The sequence below is a fragment of the Bombina bombina genome, chromosome 10 (genome assembly GCF_027579735.1).
Source record: "Bombina bombina isolate aBomBom1 chromosome 10, aBomBom1.pri, whole genome shotgun sequence".
Classification (NCBI taxonomy): Eukaryota; Metazoa; Chordata; class Amphibia; order Anura; family Bombinatoridae; genus Bombina; species Bombina bombina.
Genome location: NC_069508.1, coordinates 213,348,691 through 213,362,320, shown reverse-complemented (window position 1 = coordinate 213,362,320; position 13,630 = coordinate 213,348,691). Strand labels below are relative to the sequence as shown.

General features: G+C 40.7%; 1 protein-coding gene across 1 annotated transcript in view; it reads right to left on the bottom strand.

Moving 5' to 3' along the window:
* DNAJC6 (DnaJ heat shock protein family (Hsp40) member C6) overlaps positions 1–13,630 on the bottom strand; it is a 328,505-nt gene that overhangs the window by 99,503 nt on the left and 215,372 nt on the right. Inside the window, exons 13-14 of the mRNA XM_053693681.1 lie at positions 4,414–4,569; positions 3,849–3,920 (exon numbers count right to left, since the gene is read on the bottom strand). Of these exons, the coding sequence (XP_053549656.1) occupies positions 3,849–3,920; positions 4,414–4,569 (228 nt within the window). The remainder of the gene's footprint in view (positions 1–3,848; positions 3,921–4,413; positions 4,570–13,630) is intronic.

The window sequence follows — 13,630 nt, the reverse complement described above, 5'->3', positions numbered from 1 at the left end:
AATTGAACCAAGTGTAAACAACAATATAATATTTACATGTACAACGTATACATGCAAACTAAAGGTAGTTTTATATAATTTGTATTACTTTTGTACAGGGAGTGCAGAATTATTAGGCAAGTTGTATTTTTGAGGATTAATTTTATTATTGAACAACAACCATGTTCTCAATGAACCCAAAAAACTCATTAATATCAAAGCTGAATAGTTTTGGAAGTAATTTTTAGTTTGTTTTTAGTTATAGCTATTTTAGGGGGATATCTGTGTGTGCAGGTGACTATTACTGTGCATAATTATTAGGCAACTTAACAAAAAACAAATATATACCCATTTCAATTATTTATTTTTACCAGTGAAACCAATATAACATCTCAACATTCACAAATATACATTTCTGACATTCAAAAACAAAACAAAAACAAATCAGTGACCAATATAGCCACCTTTCTTTGCAAGGACACTCAAAAGCCTGCCATCCATGGATTCTGTCAGTGTTTTGATCTGTTCACCATCAACATTGTGTGCAGCAGCAACCACAGCCTCCCAGACACTGTTCAGAGAGGTGTACTGTTTTCCCTCCTTGTAAATCTCACATTTGATGATGGACCACAGGTTCTAAATGGGGTTCAGATCAGGTGAACAAGGAGGCCATGTCATTAGATTTTCTTCTTTTATACCCTTTCTTGCCAGCCACGCTGTGGAGTACTTGGACGCGTGTGATGGAGCATTGTCCTGCATGAAAATCATGTTTTTCTTGAAGGATGCAGACTTCTTCCTGTACCACTGCTTGAAGAAGGTGTCTTCCAGAAACTGGCAGTAGGACTGGGAGTTGAGCTTGACTCCATCCTCAACCCGAAAAGGCCCCACAAGCTCATCTTTGATGATACCAGCCCAAACCAGTACTCCACCTCCACCTTGCTGGCGTCTGAGTCGGACTGGAGCTCTCTGCCCTTTACCAATCCAGCCACGGGCCCATCCATCTGGCCCATCAAGACTCACTCTCATTTCATCACTCCATAAAACCTTAGAAAAATCAGTCTTGAGATATTTCTTGGCCCAGTCTTGACGTTTCAGCTTGTGTGGTCGTCTTTCAGCCTTTCTTACCTTGGCCATGTCTCTGAGTATTGCACACCTTGTGCTTTTGGGCACTCCAGTGATGTTGCAGCTCTGAAATATGGCCAAACTGGTGGCAAGTGGCATCTTGGCAGCTGCACGCTTGACTTTTCTCAGTTCATGGGCAGTTATTTTGCGCCTTGGTTTTCCACACGCTTCTTGCGACCCTGTTGACTATTTTGAATGAAACGCTTGATTGTTCGATGATCACGCTTCAGAAGCTTTGCAATTGTAAGAGTGCTGCATCCCTCTGCAAGATATCTCACTATTTTTTACTTTTCTGAGCCTGTCAAGTCCTTCTTTTGACCCATTTTGCCAAAGGAAAGGAAGTTGCCTAATAATTATGCACACCTGATATAGGGTGTTGATGTCATTAGACCACACCCCTTCTCATTACAGAGATGCACATCACCTAATATGCTTAATTGGTAGTAGGCTTTCGAGCCTATACAGCTTGGAGTAAGACAACATGCATAAAGAGGATGATGTGGTCAAAATACTCATTTGCCTAATAATTCTGCACTCCCTGTATGCGCATTAGTGCAGTACTTCAATCAGAAAGGTAATATTTATTATTTCTATTATTTGCATTTTATAGCACAAAAACACAAACCAAAGAAAGAAAACATTCACCTAGATTACAAGTTTTGCGTTTGGGTTTTAAAGCTGAAAACATGGTAATTTCAGCGTTAAAACAGCACGGCAGCCATTACGAGTGTTGTCTGTATAGCTGTACCGCAAGCCTTTTAGCCTGTAACGCAACGTCAGTCCCCGCACTCAGAAAAATTTAATTTTTTCATGGGATTCCCAAAGCGCAGCCATTACGAGTTTTGCAATGAGGTTAAAAAGCTTGCGATACACCTTATACCGACAAGATCCGTTTCGCAATCTGAAAGCAGTAGTTATGAGTTTTACACAGCAAAACTGTTACATAAAACTCATAACTAAAGTGTTACAAAGTGCACTAAACACATATAAACCCCTAAACCGAGGCCCTCACGTGTCGCACACTATTTTTAAGTTATTAACCCCTAATCTGCCGCTCCCGACATCGCCGCCACTAATGACATTTATTAACCCCTATTCTGCCGCTCCCTGACATCGCAGCCACTATACTAAAGTTATTAACCCCTATTCCCCTGCACCCCAACATTGCCCACACTATAATAAATCTATTAACCCCTATTCCGCTGCTCCCCGACATCGCCGCCACTAACTAAAGTTATTAACCCCTAAACCTCTGGCCTCCCACATCAGTACGACTAAATAAACCTTTTAACCCCTAAACCGCCAGCCCCCACATCACAACAACCTAAATTAAACTATATTAACCCCTAAACCTAACCCTAACGTAACCCTAAGCCTAACCCTAACATAACCCTAACACCCCCTAACCTCAACATAATTTGAATAGAGCTAAATTAAAGTTACAATTATTAACTAATATCTATTTTAAACTAAATACAAACTTACCAGTGAAATAAAACCTAAGCTAGCTACAATATAACTAATAGTTAGTTTGTATTTATTTTAACTAGGTAGACTAGTTAGTAAATAGTTATTAACTATTTAATAACTACCTAGTTAAAATAAATACAAACTTGCCTATCAAATAAAACCTAAGCTGCCTTACACTAACAACTAACATTACACAAAAAAAAACACTAAAATAAAAAAAAAAAAAAAACCTACCATTACAAAAAATAACAAACAAAGTAATCCAAAACAATAAAAATTATTCCTATTCTAATACCCTTTTTAAAAAAAAAAAAAACACCACAAAATAAAAAACCTAAACTATAATAAACTACCAATAGCCCTTAAAAGGGCCTTTTGTAGGGCATTGCCTTAAGTTAAACAGCTCTTTTACCTGAAAAAAAATACAAAGACCCACTAACATTACAAAATAAAAAAAAAAATATCTAAAAAACCTAATCTACCCATTGCCCTGAAAAGGGCATTTGTATGGGCATTGGCCTGAAAAGGGCATTTGTATGGGCATTGGCCTGAAAAGGGCATTTGTATGGGCATTGGCCTGAAAAGGGCATTTGTATGGGCATTGGCCTGAAAAGGGCATTTGTATGGGCATTGGCCTGAAAAGGGCATTTGTATGGGCATTGGCCTGAAAAGGGCATTTGTATGGGCATTGGCCTGAAAAGGGCATTCAGCTCTTTTGCTGCCCTTAAAAGACAAACTTGCATAAATGACTTAAATGCACTTCTAGTGATATCAGGGGAATCCAAAATAAAAATAAAATTAAAAGTCAAAGTAGTCCGGATCAAAGCCTCACAGGGAAATGTCAGTACAGAAACATTAAACAAAGGGTGAGTAAAAAAATAAGCTAAAGTCAAATACAAAGTCCGTCCAAATCAAGGGCTTAATATAGAACTATAGTCAAGGGAAGTCAAACAATAAACTGTCAGAAACTCAATACACAAGTATCATCATTCTGCAAACAGAGAGCTCATAAAGACTAATTAAGCTTTAGGCCTCATTAAAGGATCAGTTTATCTAGCTATTCTCTTCAACAAAAGATAGCAAAAAAACTAAGCAAATATAATAGAAGTAAATTGGAAAGTTGGCATGTTCTATTTGAATCATGCACGTTTAATGTTGACATTATTGTCCCTTTAAATTATTATCTATACCTTCATCATAATAAATGTAGTAATCTTATGGCAAAAAATTATTTTTAAAGAAAACAGAGGGGAAAAAAAGCAGACGCTCGTACTCACTTGGTTTACTCGTTGCATTTCCCCAGTTCCATGGCCCAGATTCATCAGGCTGAATAGACACTGTTGGTGGCGCTAATTCAGTACAAATTATAATGGTTACTATTTTACATATAAAACATTTGTAGAAACTCTAACAAATGATAAAAGTGCAGTGATTTATATAGTCTTCTGGTCTGTACTGATCTCAGCACTTCCTGCTTCACAAATCCCTATATTATTCTATCGGATTCAGTAACAAATGGAGAGATGAGGGAGCTTTAGTGAATCAGATGCATACAATAGCACTAATAAAATAACTGTCCCTTTAATTATGCTTTATTTAGCGGTTTCATTACAGGAAATAAATGGGTTTCCTAACAGACCACACAAAAACCTATACAAAGCATTTTACACACATCTCCAATTGACTTAAATAGACCCAATATTTGTTTTTGACAATATTAAATTAATTGTTGCTTGTGTTGCTGGATATAGTAAACATTTTGGATTTTCAGTCTTTTTTATCATGCCATGAAAATAATTCAGTATTGCAACTACTTTATTCACAACCATATTGGCCACTTACTTATGTTGAATGGATCAACCTGAACAGTAGGTGAGGGGCTTCTTGTAGTGTGCAAGAAAGGATCTCCACTTGTGGTATTGGAAGCACTGAGGAAGGGACCAAGTAAGTCCTGGGCTGGCTGCTTAGGACTAGATCCAAATACGTCAAAGGTGGCAGCTGAAACGATGAAATCACAATTATAGGGCAGAGTAGTGTGTCACAATGCTAAATTGTAATGGGTCTAGGTTAAATAATTGGCCAGTAAAAGGCTGACTTTAAATACAATAAAATAATATTCTTGTCCTAAACAGGAATATTCCACAATTTTGTATTTTTATTACTGAAGCACCAAAACAAACTCAAATTGGATTTGAGATGAATTCTCCACTCTTTAAAAAACAAAATTTATGCTTACCTGATAAATTTCTTTCTCTTGCGATGTATCGAGTCCACGGATTCATCCAATACTTGTGGGATATTCTCCTTCCCAACAGGAAGTGGCAAAGAGAGCACCCACAGCAGAGCTGTCTATATAGCTCCTCCCCTAACTCCACCCCCCAGTCATTAGACTGAAGGTTATGAAGAAAAAGGAGAAACTATAGGGTGCAGAGGTGATTGAAGTTTTTTAATAAAATATACTACCTGTCTTAAATAGACAGGGCGGGCCGTGGACTCGATACATCGCAAGAGAAAGAAATTTATCAGGTAATCATAAATTTTGTTTTCTCTTGCAAGATGTATCGAGTCCACGGATTCATCCAATACTTGTGGGATACCAATACCAAAGCTTTAGGACACGGATGAAGGGAGGGACAAGACAGGTACCTAAACAGAAGGCATCACTGCTTGTAGAAACTTTCTCCCAAAAATAGCCCCCGAAGAAGCAAAAGTATGAAATTTGGAAAAAGTATGAAGCGAAGACCAAGTCGCCGCCTTACAAATCTGTTCAACAGAAGCCTCATTTTTAAAAGCCCATGTGGAAGCCACTGCTCTAGTAGAGTGAGCAATAATCCTTTCCGGAGGCTGCTGGCCAGCAGTCTCATAAGCCAAACGGATGATGCTTTTCAGCCAAAAAGAAAGAGAGGTTGCCGTAGCCTTTTGACCTCTCCACTTTCCAGAATAGACAACAAACAATGAAGATGTTTGACGGAAATCTTTAGTTGCTCTTAAGTAGAACTTTAAAGCACGAACCACATCTAGGTTGTGCAACAGACGTTCCTTCTTGGAAGAAGGATTAGGACACAGAGAAGGAACAACAATTTCCTGATTGATATTCCTATTAGAAACAAACTTAGGAAGGAATCCAGGTTTGGTACGCAAAACCACCTTATCTGCATGGAAAACAAGATAAGGTGAGTCACACTGTAAAGCAGACAATTCAGAAACTCTTCAAGCCGAAGAGCTAGCTACTAAAAACAGAACTTTCCAAGATAGAAGCTTAATATCTATGGAATGCATAGGTTCAAACGGAACCCCTTTAAGAACTAAATTTAAACTCCATGGCGGAGCAACAGGTTTAAACACAGGCTTGATTCTAACTTAAGCCTGACTAAACGCCTGAACGTCTGGAACATCTGCCAGACGCTTGTGTAAAAGAATAGACAAAGCAGATATCTGTCCTTTTATGGAACTAGCTGATAATCCCTTCTCCAATCCTTCTTGGAGAAAAGACAATATCCTAGGAATCCTAATCTTACTCCATGAGTAACCCTTGGATTCACACCAATAAAGATATTTTCGCCATATCTTATGATAGATTTTCCTGGTGACAGGCTTTCTTGCCTGAATCAGGGTATCAATGACCGACTCAGAGAAACCACGCTTTGATAAAATCAGGCGTTCAATCTCCAAGCAGTCAGACGCAGAGAAAGTAGATTTGGATGCTTGAATGGACCCTGAATTAGAAGGTCCTGCCTCATTGGCAGAGTCCACGGTGGAACGGATGACATGTCCACCAGATCTGCATACCAAGTCCTGCGTGGCCATGCAGGTACTATCAAAATCACAGAAGCTCTCTCCTGCTTGATTCTGGCAACCAGACGAGGAAGGAGAGGAAATGGTGGAAACACATAAGCCAGGTTGAAGGACCAGGGCACTGCTAGAGCATCTATCAGTGCTGCCTGGGGATCCCTTGACCTGGGTCCGTAACAAGGAAGCTTGGCGTTCTGATGGGACGCCATCAGATCTAATTCTGGTGTGCCCCATAGCTGAGTCAGTTGGGCAAATACTTCCGGATGGAGCTCCCACTCCCCCGGATGAAAAGTCTGACGACTTAGGAAATCCACCTCCCAGTTCTCTACCCCTGGGATATGGATTGCTGAAAGATGGCATGAGTGAGTCTCTGCCCATCGAATTATTTTGGTCACCTCCATCATCGCTAGAGAACTCTGTGTTCCTCCTTGATGATTGATATAAGCTACAGTCATGATGTTGTCCGACTGAAATCTTATGAATTTGGCCACAGCCAGTTGAGGCCACGCCTGAAGCGCATTGAATATCGCTCTCAGTTCTAGAATGTTTATCGGGAGGAGAGCCTCCTCCTGAGTCCATAAACCCTGTGCTTTCAGGGAGTTCCAGACTGCACCCCAGCCCAGTAGGCTGGCATCTACCGTTACTATGACCCACTCTGGCCTGCGGAAACACATTCCCTGGGACAGGTGAACCTGTGACAACCACCAGAGAAGAGAATCTCTGGTCTCCTGATCCAGATGTTTCTGAGGAGATAAATCTGCATAATCCCCATTCCACTGTTCGAGCATGCATAGTTGCAGTGGTCTGAGGTGTAGGCGAGCAAATGGAACTATGTCCATTGCTGAGACCATTAGTCCGATTACCTCCATACACTGAGCCACTGATGGCCGAGGAATGGAATGAAGAGCTCGGCAGGTGGTTACAAGTTTTGATTTCCTGACCTCCGTCAGAAATATTTTCATTTCTACCGAGTCTATTAGAGTCCCTAGGAAGGAAACTCTTGTGAGAGGGAAGAGAGAACTCTTTTTTTATGTTCACCTTCCACCTATGAGATCTCAGAAAAGCCAACACGATGTCCATGTGAGACTTGGCTAGTTGGAAAGTCGACGCTTGAATTAAGATGTCGTCTAAGTAAGGCGCCACTGCTATGCCCCGCGGTAATAGAACCGCCAGAAGGGACCCTAGCACCTTTGTGAAAATTCTGGGAGCCGTGGCCAACCCGAAGGGAAGGGCCACAAACTGGTAATGCCTGTCCAGAAAGGCGAACATGAGAAATTGGTAATGATCTCTGTGAATAGGGATGTGCAGATATGCATCCTTTAAATCCACGGTGGTCATATATTGACCCTCCTGGATCAGTGGCAGAATAGTCCGAATAGTCTCCATCTTGAAAGATGGGACTCTGAGGAGTTTGTTTAGAATTTTGAGATCCAAGATTGGTCTGAAAGTTCCTTCTTTTTTGGGAACCACAAACAGGTTAGAGTAAAACCCTAGCCCTTGTTCCGCTTTTGGAACTGGGTGAATCACTCCCATGGTATGTAGGTCTTCTACACAGTGTAAGAACGCCTCTCTCTTTGTCTGGTTTGCAGACAATTGAGAAATGTAAAATCTCCCCCTTGGGGGGGAATCTTTGAAGTCTAGAAAATATCCCTGGGAAACAATTTCTAACGCACAGGAATCGTGAACATCTCTTGCCCAAGCCTGAGCGAAGAGAGAGAGTCTGCCCCATACTAGATCCGGTCCCGGATCGGGGGCTACCCCTTCATGCTGTCTTAGAGGCAGCAGCAGGCTTCTTGGCCTGGTTACCCTTGTTCCAAGCCTGGTTAGGTCTCCAGACTGACTTGGATTGAGCAAAATTCCCCTCTTGCTTTGCAGCCGGGGAAGAGGAAGAGGGACCACTCTTGAAATTTTGAAAGGAAGGAAAATTATTTTGTTTGGTCCTCATTTTATTTGTTTTATCCTGAGGGAGGGCATGGCCTTTCCCTCCAGTGATGTCTGAAATAATCTCCTTCAGTTCAGGCCCGAATAGGGTCTTTCCTTTGAAAGGGATGTTCAAAAGTTTAGATTTTGACGACACATCAGCTGACCAGGACTTAAGCCATAACGCCCTGCGCGCTAAATGGCAAAACCTGAATTCTTTGCCGCTAATTTAGCCAGTTGAAAAGCGGCATCTGTAATGAAAGAATTAGCCAACTTAAGGGCCTTAATTCTATCCATAGAGGCCAAGTTATCAAGCCGTCAACCACAAATACGCTGAAATTCCGTAGCGTATTTGTGGCGAGGCTAATTCGCCTAAGTTATCAAGCCCTGCTGCCCGGCAAAAGTAGAATTTTGTGAAGTAAGCTTCGATCCGCCGACACAGATCAATTCTTACGTCACTCCAGATGTTCTGAATGCAAGTTCGGCACAATCTGACTACTTTTGGTAGTTATCAAACTACTACCAGGTACGCTCAGCACTTTTCCAGCCCAGCGTACCTGGTTTTCAATCCGCCGCCCTGGAGGGGGCGGATCCCATAGGAATCAATGGGAGTTTGACCATAGCGAAAGTTCATGTTCGCTGCTGCCCGACATCCCATTGATTCCTATGGGAAACGTCTGCACCTAACACCCTAACATGTACCCCGAGTCTAAACACCTCTAATCTGTCCCCCCCTACACCGCCGCAAATAAATAAATGTATTATCCCCTAAACCGCCGCTCCCGGATCCCACCGCCACTCTAATAAACTGATTAAACCCTAAACCGCCGCTTCCGGAGCCCACCGTCACTATAATAAACATGTTAACCCCTAAACTGCCGCTCCCGGAGCCCGCCACAACTATAATAAACATGTTAACCCCTAAACCGCTGCTCCCGGAGCCCGCCGCCACCTACATAATACCTATTAACCCCTATCCTGCCCCCCTATCCCGCCGCCACCTATAATAAATTTATTAACCCCTATCCTGCCCCACCTATACCGCCGCCATCTATATTAAACTAATTAACCCCTAAAACTAAGTCTAACACTAACCCTAACACCCCCCTAACTTAAATATTATTTTAATAAATCTAAATAAAATTACTATTATTAACTAAATTAATTCTATTTAAAACTAAATACTTACCTATAAAATAAACCCTAATATAGCTACAATATTACTAATAATTATATTGTAGCAATTTTAGGATTTATATTTATTTTACATGCAATTTTGTATTTATTTTAACTAGGTACAATATCTATTAAATAGTTATTAACTATTTAATAGCTACCTAGTTAAAATAAAGACAAATTTACCTGTAAAATAAAAACTAACCTAAGTTACAATTACACCTAACACTACACTATCCTTAAATAAAATAAATTAATTAACTACAAATACCTACAATTAAATACAATTAAATAAACTAACTAAAGTACAAAAAATAAAAAAAAACTAAGTTAAAAAAAATAAAAAATATTACAAGATTTTTAAGCTAATTACACCTAATCTAAGCCCCCTAATAAAATAACAAAGCCCCCCCAAAATAAAAAAATGCCCTACCCTATTCTAAATTATGAAAGTTAACAGCTCTATTACCTTACCAGCCCTTAAAATGGCCTTTTGCGGGGCATGCCCCAAAGAAATCAGCTCTTTTGCATGTTAAAAAAAATACAACCCCCCCCAACATTAAAACCCACCACCCCCATACCCCTACTCTAACCCACCCAAACCCCCCTTAAAAAAACCTAACACTACCCCCCTGAAGATCATCCTACCTTTAGCCGTCTTCAGCCAGCCGACCACCGATGGAACAGAAGAGGACATCCGCAGCGGCCGAAGTCTTCATCCAAGGTGCGCTGAAGAGGTCTTCCATCCAATAGAAGTCTTCATCCAGGCGGCGTCTATAATCTTCATCCATCCGGAGCGGAGTCATCTTCAAAGAAGCCGACGCGGAGCCATCTTCATCCACCGACGCCTACTCGCCGAATGAATATTCCTTTAAGTGACGTCATCCAAGATGGCGTCCCTCGAATTCCGATTGGCTGATAGGATTCTATCAGCCAATCGGAATTAAGGTAGGAAAAATCTGATTGGCTGATCCAATCAGCCAATCAGATTGAGCTCGCATTCTATTGGCTGATCGGAACAGCCAATAGAATGCAAGCTCAATCTGATTGGCTGATTGGATCAGCCAATCAGATTTTTCCTACCTTAATTCCGATTGTCTGATAGAATCCTATCAGCCAATAGGAATTCGAGGGACGCCATCTTGGATGACGTCACTTAAAGGAATATTCATTCGGCGAGTAGGCGTCGGTGGATGAAGATGGCTCCGCGTCGGCTGCTTTGAAGATGGCTCCGCTCCGCTCCAGATGGATGAAGATTGAAGACGCCGCTTGGATGAAGACTTCTATCGGATGCAAGACCTCTTCAGCGCCCCTTGGATGAAGACTTCGGCCGCTGCGGATGTCCTCTTCTGTTCCATCGGTGGTCGGCTGGCTGAAGACGGCTAAAAATAGGATGATCTTGAGTGGGGTAGTGTTAGGTTTTTTTAAGGGGGGGTTGGGTGGGTTAGAGTAGGGGTATGTGGGTGGTGGGTTGTAATGTTGGGGGGGTTGTATTTTTTTTAACATGCAAAAGAGCTGATTTCTATGGGGCATGCCCCGCAAAAGGCCCTTTTAAGGGCTGGTAAGGTAATAGAGCTGTTAACTTTCGTAATTCAGAATAGGGTAGGGCATTTTTTTATTTTGGGGCTTAGATTAGGTGTAATTAGCTTAAAAATCTTGTAATATTTTTTTATTTTTTGTACTTTAGTTAGTTTATTTAATTGTATTTAATTGTAGGTATTTGTAGTTAATTAATTTATTTTATTTAATGATAGTGTAGTGTTAGGTTTAATTGTAACTTAGGTTAGGATTTATTTTACAGGTAATTTTGTATTACTTTTAGCTAGGTAGTTATCAAATAGTTAATAACTATTTAATAACTATTCTACCTAGTTAAAATAAATACAAAGTTTTACCTGTAAAATAAATCTAAATCCTAAAATAGCTACAATGTAATTATTAATTACATTGTAGCTATCTTAGGGTTTATTTTACAGGTAAGTATTTAGTTTTAAATAGGAATAATTTATTTAATGATAGTGTAGTGTTAGGTGTAATTGTAACTTAGGTTAGTTTTTATTTTACAGGTAAATTTGTCTTTATTTTAACTAGGTAGCTATTAAATAGTTAATAACTATTTAGTAGCTATTGCACCTAGTTAAAATAAATTTAAATTTGCCTGTAAAATAAAAATAAATCCTAAAATAGCTACAATATAATTATTAGTAATATTGTAGCTATATTAGGGTTTATTTTATAGGTAAGTATTTAGTTTTAAATAGGATTAATTTAGTTAATAAACAGTAATTTTATTTAGATTTATTAAAATAACATTTAAGTTAGGGGGGTGTTAGGGTTAGACTTAGGTTTAGGGGTTAATTAGTTTAATATATAGCGGCGGTATAGGGGGGCAGGATAGGGGTTAATAAATTTATTATAGGTGGCGACGGTGTAGGGGGGGCAGATTAGGAGTTAATAAGTTTAATATAGGTTGCGGCGGGGTCCGGGAGCGGCGGTTTAGGGGTTAAACAATTTATTTAGTTGTGGCGGGGTACGGGATCGGCAGGATAGGGGTTAATAAATTTATTATAGGTGGCGGCGGGATGGGGGGGCAGGATACGGGTTAATAGGTATTATGTAGGTGGCGGCGGGGTCCGGGAGCGGCGGTTTAGGGGTTAATCAGTTTATTAGAGTGGCAGTGGGCTCAGGGAGCGGCGGTTTAGGGGTTAATACATTTATTATAGTTGCGGCGGGGTCTAGGAGCGGCGGTTTATGGGGTTAATAACTTTATTTAGTTGCGGGGGGCTCCAGTATAGGGGATAGAACAGTGTAGTTTAGTGTGGGTGCTTAGTGACAGCTTATCAATAAAGCTGTAGAAAAGCCGAAGAGCAGCGAGATCGGATGAGTGATAACTATCACAGTCCGCTGCTCATCGCCCCGTAGTTGGTGTGCGGCTTTTTGACAGCTTTTTTGATAACTTTGGCGAGTGTATTCAGGTCCGCAGTGGCGATGTGAGGCGAGCTTAGGCGGGCGTATTGGGCCGGCGAAGGCAGGTAAGTAGACACGTTGATAACTAGAGGCCATAATATCCTCTAATGGGGTCTCCATCTGAAGAGCTTCTTCCAGAGCCTCGAACCAGAAAGCAGCTGCAGAAGTTACAGGAACAATGCATGCAATAGTTTGGAGAAGAAAACCTTGATGAACAAAAATTTTCTTTAGGAGACCCTCTAATTTTTTATCCATAGGATCTTTGAGAGCACAACTATCTTCGATAGGTATAGTTGTACGCTTGGCGAGAGTAGAAATAGCTCCCTCCACCTTAGGGACTGTCTGCCACGAGTCCCGCATGGTGTCAGGTATGGGGAACATTTTCTTAAAAACAGGAGGGGGAGCAAACGGAATACCTGGTCTATCCCACTCCCTAGTAACAATGTTCGCAATCCTCTTAGGGACTGGAAAAACATCAGTGTAAACTGGAACCTCTAGGTATTTGTCCATTTTACACAATTTCTCTGGGACCACAATAGGGTCACAATCATCTAGAGTCGCTAATACCTCCCTGAGCAACAAGCAGAAGTGTTGAAGCTTAAATTTAAAGGCCGTCATATCAGAATCTGTCTGAGGGAGCGTCTTACCTGAATCAGAAATCTCTCCCTCAGACAGCAAATCCCTTACCCCTACTTCAGAACATTGTGAGGGTATATCAGATACAGCAACTAAAGCGTCAGAAGGCTCAGCATTTGTTCTTAACCCAGAGCTATCACGCTTCCCTTGTAACCCAGGCAGTTTAGATAAAACCTCTGTGAGGGTTGTATTCATAACTGCGGCCATATCTTGTAAGGTAAACGAAGTAGACGCACTAGAGCTACTTGGCGTCACTTGTGCGGGCGTTACTGGTTGTGACACTTGGGGAGAGCTAGATGGCATAACCTCATTTCTTTCTGTTTGAGAATCATCTAGCGCTATATTTTTAAGTGCTACAATATGCTCTTTAAAATTTATAGACCTATCAGTGCAAGTGGGACACATTATAAGAGGGGGTTCCACAATGGCTTCTAAACACATTGAACAAGGGATTTCCTTGATGTCAGACATGTTAAACAGGCTAGTAATGAAACAAGCAAGCTTGGAAAACACTTTATTCAAAGAAAAACAACACTTAGAAAAAATGGTACTGTGCCTTTAAGAGAAA